The sequence below is a fragment of the Tachysurus fulvidraco genome, chromosome 17, assembly GCF_022655615.1.
Source record: "Tachysurus fulvidraco isolate hzauxx_2018 chromosome 17, HZAU_PFXX_2.0, whole genome shotgun sequence".
In the NCBI taxonomy this organism is placed as follows: domain Eukaryota; kingdom Metazoa; phylum Chordata; class Actinopteri; order Siluriformes; family Bagridae; genus Tachysurus; species Tachysurus fulvidraco.
Window position 1 is genome coordinate 23,435,904 of NC_062534.1, and position 10,000 is coordinate 23,445,903.

Here is a 10,000-nt window from a genome sequence, read left to right on the forward strand (position 1 = left end):
ACATTTATTTTCATATGACTCTTTTTATTACGTCTTTTGGACAAACATGCTTGTTTTCATACATAATGTAAGAATGATTGTAGTTGTAACTAACTTGCTAGCAACATTGACTAGAAAAATGAATGTTGTGTGTGTGTGTGTGTGCATGTGTGTGCATGTTTATTGTGTGTGATTGTGTGTGCATGTGTGTGTGTGTGTAGTGTGTCCGTGAGTGTATGTGCATGTGTGTGTATGGTGTGTGTATGTTTACATAGTGTAAAAAAGGAATGTTGTGTGTGTGTGTATGGTGTATGTGTGTGTAGTGTGTGCGTGGCGTGTGAGTGTGTGTGTATGGAGTGTGTGAGTGTGTGTAGTGTGTGCGTGGTGTGTGAGTGTATGTGTATGGTGTGTGTGAGTGTGTGTGTGTGTGTGTGTGTGTGTGTGTGTGTGTGTGTGTGTGTGTGTGTGTGTGTGTGTGTGTGTGTGTGTGTGTGTGAGCATGTGTGTGAAGTGTGTGCATGGTGTGTGTGTGTGTGTGTGTGTGTGTGTGTGTGTGTGTGTGTGTGTGTGTGTGTGTGTGTGTGTGTGTATGGTGTGTGTGTAGTGTGTGTGGTGTGTGAGTGTGTGAGTGTGTCTGGTGTGTGTGTGTGTGTGTGTGTGTGTGTGTGTGTGTGTGTGTGTGTGTGTGTGTGTGTGTGTGTGTGTGAGCGTGTGTGTGTAGTGTGTGCGTGGTGTGTGTGTGTGTATATGGTGTGTGTGTAGTGTGTGTGTGGTGTGTGAGTGTGTGTGTATGGGGTGTGTGTGTGTGTGTGTGTGTGTGTGTGTGTGTGTGTGTGTGTGTGTGTGTGTGTCTGGCACTGTGGAAGTGTAAAACTATGACTGAGGTTCAGACTAAAATGTTAGAAGACATCCTGCAGCTGACTGGGTGCTACAGTTTGTTACCGTGGCAACAGAAAATTGGCCCTGATTGGGCAGCAGGTGACTGTATACAGTACTGCGATGCCTCTTAATTTAGATTTGATCAGAAATCTGATAGCAGTCCGGAATCAATGCTCCTGGTCCAAAGTGAGCATGCTGGAGCGTAACCATGGCAACAAATAATAAAAAAAGGCTAATAAAGGTCTTTTAAGAAAAAATAAATACAGTTAAAGGTAACTTGCATTTTTATTGTTTTTTTTTTTTAAGTGAAATGTCCAATTTAAAATAATTACTGAATTTTTATATTTTTATTATTCGTTGTCATATTTATTTTTTTGTATCATAACATTTTTACATGTGTAGAAAAAAAAAAAGACCACAGCGATATAATATATATAATATAACGGTTACTGTTACACAACACGGCACGGTGAAGTCCACAATTAAACAAGGAAGGGCGTTTGGTCTCGGACACGATTTTATTAAACGTTCTCGTCGTATTTTTACATTTACAGCACAGACCAAAAGTTTGGACACCCCTTCTCATTCAGAGTTTTCTTTATTTTCATGACTATGAAAATTGTAGATTCACTTCATTGATGAAGGCATCAAAACTACGAATGAACACGTGTGGAATTATATACGTACATAACAAAAAAGTGTGAAACGACTGAAAATATGTCGTATTCTAGGTTCTTCACAGTCGCCACCTTTTGCTCTGATTACTGCTTTGCACACTCTTGGCATTCTCTTGATGAGCTTCAAGAGGTCGTCACCTGAAATGGTCTTCCAACAGTCTTGAAGGAGTTCCCAGAGATGCTTAGCACTTTTTGGCCCTTTTGCCTTCACTCTGAGGTCCAGCTCACCCCAAACCGTCTCGATCGGGTTCAGGTCCGGTGACTGTGGAGGCGGGGTCATCTGGTGCAGCACCCCATCACTCTCCTTCATGGTCAAATAGCCCTTACACAGCCTGGAGGTGTGTTTGGGGTCATTGTCCTGTTGAAAAGGTGGTGTGTCCAAACTTTTGGAAGGTGTGTCCAAACTTTTGGAAGGTGTGTCCAAACTTTTGGTCTGTACTGTACATTTACAGCATTTGGCAGACACCTTTATCCAGAGCGACGTACAAAAGTGCTTAAGTCTCAGTCATTGAATACATTAACTCTGGGTCACTAGGTTACGTACTTAAGATAACATGAGTCTAAAACACTGTTCAAAGCGCTAGCTGAAGTATTTTATAAATAAGTAGGTCTTCAACCGTCGTTTGAAAATAGCCAGTGACTCAGCTGTCCGAACCCCTTTCAGGAAGTTCATTACACCACCTTGGTGCCAGAACAGCTAAGAGTCTTCGGGCATCGAGGCAGGATACACCCTGGACGGAGTGCCAACCCATCACAGGGCATAGACACACTCTCATTCACTCACACACTACGGACAATTTCCCAGAGATGCCAATCAACCTACCATGCATGTCTTTGGACCGGGGGAGGAAACCGGAGTACCCGGAGGAAACCCCCGAGGCACGAGGAGAACATGCAAACTCCACACACACACAAGGTGGAGGCGGGAATCAAACCCCGACCCTGGACGTGTGAGGCAAACGTACTAACCACTAAGCCACCGTGCCCCCCCCCCTACTATCATGTGTGCTGATAATTGATCACATTGTGGTAAAGTAAAAGTGTATTAAACATTAGTATACTTAAGGTACATGACCAAATGCGCTAACAGTAGCCCCGCCCCCAGGCACTAACAGTAGCCCCGCCCACAGCGCCTAACACAAGTGGTTCTTAAGTCTAGTCCAGCAACGTTTTGGTGCTACTTAAGAACCACTTTTCCTGGTTCAGTGGAATGCCTCGGTGGAAAAGGGGCATAAGAGTATACTTACCTCTTACCCTGAGAGATGGTGGGTGCTGGTAGCTCCGAGGGTGTGAGGTGCGGTGTGAGGAGTGATGAGGGCTTTGAGGTAAGACGGAGCTGGTCCATTTTTGGCTTTGTAGTGCAGCTTCAGTGTTTTGAATCTGATGCATGCAGCGTGTGAAATATCCACAAAAGCAGTTCCATTACAGCAGATATAAACAGTGCGTATTCTCTTTATCTCTCTTAAAGATAAGTCCGAAAACTAAACTCCGTGTCCTGAAGCAAAAGTTCCAGCTTCGCGTCTGACTCTTACACAGCGCCGAGGCTGTCGACTCCATCCATCAACCTGAACAAACAGTTTGAAGTATTCGGCGGAGCTGAACGTATTCGTTGCGAGTGCTGTGGCGTAACCCAAAATAAAACTTATTCATTATCGTCTTCTCTGCTTTCGCCCGGTCTCGTCTCCTGGATTTTATTAGGACGCACGCTCGGGTGTTATCTCTCACCCGTCGCTCGGTCGAATGCCGCCGAATTTTCACGGCATCGTGTTTCAGGATAACAGGCAGCAGTCTAATAAAGAAAGATGAGCAGCGTGGAGATCACACAGGAGCAGAGCCACGGCCGGCCTTCACACAGAGACCCATACAGAGCCACATACAGTACAGGGCTGTGAGTGATGTGGCCTTTATTGCAGGTAAACACTGCTCTGGTACACCGAAGGGAGCGACTGGGAATTAAATTATAATGTAATAAAAGAGTCCGGCCAGGAGTCTGTCAGTGCGGGAGTTCGGTGAAAAGAACTGAGGAGTGATGTGAAAGGAAGAATTTGAGCAGCTACAAAGATGAATGACAGAAACCGTGGAATGGTTTGGGTTCGACTTTTCCCAACAACATGCATGGGCCAAGTGAATTTTGTACACAACCATATACGGTATACAGTATGACACGTCGCGAGATATCTTTCGACTGTCCGTGTCGGAAATAAATAAATAAAACGATCATAGAATAAAATAAAAATAATAATATTAATATAGATATTTGCTGGAAAAATAGACTTTCATATATTTCCATATATTAAATTCTAATTAATTATTTTTTTTTATTAGAGAGAGAGAGAGAGAAAGAATAATTTATTCATTCATTTTCTACCGCTTATCCGAACTTCTCGGGTCACGGGGAGCCTGTGCCTATCAGGCGTCATCGGGCATCGAGGCAGGATACACCCTGGACGGAGTGCCAACCCATCACAGGGCACACACACACACTCACACACACACACTATGGACACTTTTCCAGCGATGCCAATCAACCTACCGTGCATGTCTTTGGACCGGGGGAGGAAACCGGAGTACCCGGAGGAAACCCCCGAGGCACGGGGAGAACATGCAAACTCCACACACACGAGGCGGAGGCGGGAATCGAACCCCCAACCCTGGAGGTGTGAGGCGAACTCGCTAACCACTAAGCCACCGTGCTCCCATAAAATGTAATGTAAAATAAATAAATAACAAATACAGTATGACTGAAGATCAGTGAATAAATCGTAGATGTGCAGTTTTATTATTTTATTGAGTTCAGCTATTCACTTTAAATCAGGTCAGATATTTCACGGCACACACCATATACACGATAAATAACTTCCTCGATCTGTGCTCCGGTTGTCGATCAAAAACAATTTAGAAATCTAATGTTTTTTTTTCATGATAATCTGCTCTTCCATAACAAGGACAAAGGGGCTTTGGGAAGCGAGTGTCTGTTCAATTATTATTCAGTTATCATTATTATTATTATTTATTATCATGCATTTTTGCGATGTAAAAAAATATTTTAATATTCATTATTTTTTATAATATTTAATATTTTTTAATATATTTTATATTTTTTAAATTATTTTGATGAACCGATCGATTTCACTGCAGAACACAAGCGAGCGCAGATTTACGGTATCAGTCAGCTCACAGGAAACAGGAAGTGATGCCGTTTATTGCATTAATGAATTACAGAATGAATGCAAGGAACCAAAAAAAAAAAAAAACATGATGTTTATCCTTTCGGGTGAAGCAGAAAACCGTAAATAAATACACAAATATATCGATCTCTTATATTTTTTTTCTCACTATGATTTAAACCAGATGATGAGATTTCCTAAATTAACTGTTTTTTTTGTCAACTGTTTTTTTATTTTATTTTATTAGATGCAAAATATAAATACAAAGACCAACAAAACGCGCGTGTGTGTGTGTATATACACACATACATAAATCAAAGAGGAAAATATATTAATAATAATAATAACGATGAAGACAGTAATAGTATCACACAAGACAAAATGTAAATGTAAAATTGGGCATGAGGAAGGTGACAATATCAACAGTAATAGCAATAATAATAATAACAATAATAACAATAATAATAATAATAATAACAATAATAATAATAATAATAATAACGGTAATATTGATACAACTATTAATGATAAGGTATTGTAAAGCTGCCGCTGATAACCCTCATGGCCATCGTATAGTATAGACCCCCGCCGGCGTCATATTACAACGGGCTATCAAGGTGAGGTGCTGCGGGATCCAGGGTCCCAAAAACCATACCCATCCCCAGCCGTCCCGCACATGCCACACTTACCCTGTTTGTGTGTGTATATGTTGTTTTTTTTTGTGGAATAAATATGGCTGCTTTCATTGTTATACTCATGATATGTTTGTCAACTAGTGTATAATGCCTTAAAAAGCATGGCGTGTAGCATGGAACAAGCCCAGTGCAAAGCCCAGGTCACCACGCCCACGTGACACTTACCCTATGTATGTGCCCACGCCACACTTACCCTATGTATGTGCCCACGCCACACTTACCCTATGTATGTGCCCACGCCACACTTACCCTATGTATGTGCACACACCACACTTACCCTATGTATGTGCCCACGTGACACTTACCCTATGTATGTGCCCACGCCACACTTACCCTATGTATGTGCCCACGCCACACTTACCCTATGTATGTGCACACGCCACACTTACCCTATGTATGTGCACACGCCACACTTACCCTATGTATGTGCACACGCCACACTTACCCTATGTATGTGCACACGCCACACTTACCCTATGTATGTGCACACGCCACACTTACCCTATGTATGTGCCCACGCCACACTTACCCTACGTATGTGCCCACGCCACACTTACCCTACGTGTGTGCACACGCCACACTTACCCTATGTATGTGCACACGCCACACTTACCCTATGTATGTGCCCACGCCACACTTACCCTATGTATGTGCACACGCCACACTTACCCTACGTATGTGCCCACGCCACACTTACCCTACGTATGTGCACACGCCACACTTACCCTACGTGTGTGCACACGCCACACTTACCCTATGTATGTGCACACGCCACACTTACCCTATGTATGTGTACACGCCACACTTACCCTATGTATGTGCACACGCCACACTTACCCTATGTATGTGCACACGCCACACTTACCCTATGTATGTGCCCACGCCACACTTACCCTATGTATGTGCACACGCCACACTTACCCTATGTATGTGCACACGCCACACTTACCCTACGTATGTGCACACGCCACACTTACCCTACGTGTGTGCACACGCCACACTTACCCTACGTGTGTGCACACGCCACACTTACCCTATGTATGTGCACACGCCACACTTACCCTACGTGTGTGCACACGCCACACTTACCCTACGTGTGTGCACACGCCACACTTACCCTACGTGTGTGCACACGCCACACTTACCCTACGTGTGTGCACACGCCACACTTACCCTATGTGTGTGCACACGCCACACTTACCCTACGTGTGTGCCCACGCCACACTTACCCTATGTGTGTGCACACGCCACACTTACCCTATGTATGTGCACACGCCACACTTACCCTATGTATGTGCACACGCCACACTTACCCTATGTATGTGCCCACGCCACACTTACCCTATGTATGTGCCCACGCCACACTTACCCTATGTATGTGCCCACGCCACACTTACCCTATGTATGTGCCCACGCCACACTTACCCTACGTATGTGCCCACGCCACACTTACCCTACGTATGTGCCCACGCCACACTTACCCTACGTGTGTGCCCACGCCACACTTACCCTACGTATGTGCCCACGCCACACTTACCCTATGTATGTGCACACGCCACACTTACCCTATGTATGTGCACACGCCACACTTACCCTATGTATGTGCACACGCCACACTTACCCTACGTGTGTGCACACGCCACACTTACCCTACGTGTGTGCACACGCCACACTTACCCTACGTATGTGCACACGCCACACTTACCCTATGTATGTGCCCACGCCACACTTACCCTATGTGTGTGCACACGCCACACTTACCCTATGTGTGTGCACACGCCACACTTACCCTATGTATGTGCCCACGCCACACTTACCCTATGTATGTGCCCACGCCACACTTACCCTATGTATGTGCCCACGCCACACTTACCCTACGTGTGTGCACACGCCACACTTACCCTACGTGTGTGCACACGCCACACTTACCCTACGTGTGTGCACACGCCACACTTACCCTATGTATGTGCACACGCCACACTTACCCTATGTATGTGCACACGCCACACTTACCCTATGTATGTGCACACGCCACACTTACCCTATGTGTGTACACATGCCACATTTACCCTATGCAATTTTTTTTTATCACCACACGGCAAATACGACGTTTACGATCGGAGTAAATAAACGTCTGATGTCGTCCCTGCGAGTCTGATCTAAAGTGAGTCAGGACTTCGGTGTGTTTTAGACGTGTGTTTGTCCTTCTGTCGATGATCTCACGCTGAATTTTAGTGTTGAAGAGAAATCTGAGCTGCTTTTTAGATGAACAAACACTCGGAGCTTCTCAGAGAGCAGAAATGGGTTTGATATCAACATTTACTCTGAACATACAAACATCTGTGTGGGAATAAGATCACAGTCCCTGTTTTTCTGGATCTTCCCCATGAATCTCTCACCTCTATAAACTAAAGGCAGAAATAAACAGAAAATGTTCCTCTGCTTCATTGCACTTTGTTTTATTCCTCTAAGTCTATTTTCAAATCTTTCTTAATAATGTATAACACTGGTTTGAAAATTATTGGCACCCCAGAGTTAACATCTCAACGGAAGAGAATGAAGAGGAGAGAAGAGAGAAGGAGGGAAGTCTTTGTCTTTCTGGATCTTCCCTTTGAATCTATCACCTCTAGTATTGTAGAGAAAAACAGAAATCCTGATGAAACTCTACACATTATTAAAGTCCTGAGTGTTTACTTTCATATGAGCTTCATATTAACACCACTGTGGAGCGAGACGCGAGGAAGACGTGAGGAAGACGAGAGGAAGACGAGAGGAAGACGCGAGGAAGACGTTCAGTCATGAACATTATTTGCCTAGTGTTTTTGTAAAGGTTTGAGCTCTTTATATTCTTGTAGAAATTTTGTCTCAATCCCCCCCCATCTTCTCTCTATCTCTCTTTCTCTGCCTCTCTTTATCTCTCTCTCTCTCTCTCTCCTCCTATCTTCTCTCTTTCTCTGCCTCTCTTTATCTCTCTCTCTCTCTCCTCCTATCTTCTCTCTTTCTCTGCCTCTTTCTCTCTCTCTCTCCTCCTATCTTCTCTCTTTCTCTGCCTCTCTTTCTCTGCCTCTCTTCATCTCTCTCTCCCTATCTTCTCTCTTTCTCTGCCTCTTTCTCTGCCTCTTTCTCTCTTTCTCTGCCTCTTTCTCTCTCTCTCTCTCTCTCTCTCTCTCTCTCTCTCTCTCTCTCTCTCTCTCTCCCCTTGTACCTTGTGCAGCTGAACTGAGGGAGAACCTACAAAGGTTTGTGGAGGAAACGAACCAGCAGCGTCCCGACTTTATTAAGATGGTGCGTCACACCAGGCAGGAGGGTCTGATCCGTGCCCGTGTGAGCGGCTGGAGAGCGGCCAGCGCGCCGGTCGTGGCTCTGTTCGACGCTCATGTGGAGTTTAACGTTGGATGGTGAGCGACTGACTATACGTCCTGACATTCTGATCGTTCCAGAACCCAGCAGTTTGAACACACGCGGTTTATAATCACAAGCAGACCGACAGCTTATCATTTCAGCTCGTCTCCTCTGCGAGTGTTTTGTCTGCGACTCGGCACGACCTCTTAATACATCCAGGTTGTAAATATATTTATATCCGCGGGGATCTATGTTTACACACACGGCGGAATTGATCTGCTGTCAGCACGTGTCATGACAACACTCTTCAGTCTCGTTTATGTGTCACCGCGACTGAAATCTGTCACTGTACATGACTATTCCTTTATTTTTACTAGTAAGAAGACATATCAGAATTTTTTTTTTTTTAATTGGAGTCCGAAGCATAAACCGTAAAACACGACAACCTCGTTAATAACCTCGGAAGACTAAATAAGTCGTTTTAATTAGGTCTACCACGGTGCTCTGTATTTTTGGTCAGAAGGTCTCGAGAAGCAAGCTGTTAGATTATTAGATTAAACAGATGGGTTTTTTTTTTCTCAGTGGTTTGACTTGTGGACATTTTCATGGTCACTGATGCAGCCTCACATCTCCAATATCCTCCGTATGATCCTGAGCTACTCCTGAGATCCTGAGCTACAAATATTTTTACCATGATCGATCAAAACCTACGTTTAAGTAATTTATTGTGTGTTATGAATGTTTTAGGAGTTGTTCAGAATAAATCTGATTGCCCCTTGGTGTGTGTGAACTCGTGCCTCGGTGGCTTCAGATTCAGCTCGACCGCGTCCAGGATAAAAACGCTCGAAGCTCTAAAGATGAATTATGAGGAAAGAGCACAACGATGATTCTCGCTATACATTCGGGTTCCCATGGCGACAAACATCATGTGCTTATGTTTGTGTTGCTTTATATTTATCTACTCCATTTCTGTCAGCTGATTGATTCATTTGTGTTACCGAGTCCAATTTGTGTTACTTTGAATGTCTGTGTGTTTGTGTGTGTGTGTGTGTGTGTGTGTGTGTGTGTGTGTGTGTGTGTGTGTTTCCAGGGCCGAACCCATCTTGCACAGGATCCAAGAGGACCGACGGCGTGTCATATCGCCTTCGTTCGACAACATTAAATACGACACGTTCGAGGTGGAGGAGTATCCTCTCTCTGCGCACGGCTTTGACTGGGAGCTCTGGTGTCGCTACCTGAACCCTCCCAGAAGCTGGTGGAG

General features: G+C 44.5%; 1 protein-coding gene across 1 annotated transcript in view; it reads left to right on the plus strand.

Annotated features, from left to right (window-relative positions):
- galnt18a (UDP-N-acetyl-alpha-D-galactosamine:polypeptide N-acetylgalactosaminyltransferase 18a) overlaps window positions 1–10,000 on the plus strand; it is an 81,973-nt gene that overhangs the window by 43,230 nt on the left and 28,743 nt on the right. Inside the window, exons 4-5 of the mRNA XM_047802235.1 lie at window positions 8,612–8,795; window positions 9,830–10,000. The exon at window positions 9,830–10,000 is cut by the window's right edge and continues 27 nt beyond it. Coding sequence (XP_047658191.1) covers window positions 8,612–8,795; window positions 9,830–10,000 — 355 coding nt within the window. The remainder of the gene's footprint in view (window positions 1–8,611; window positions 8,796–9,829) is intronic.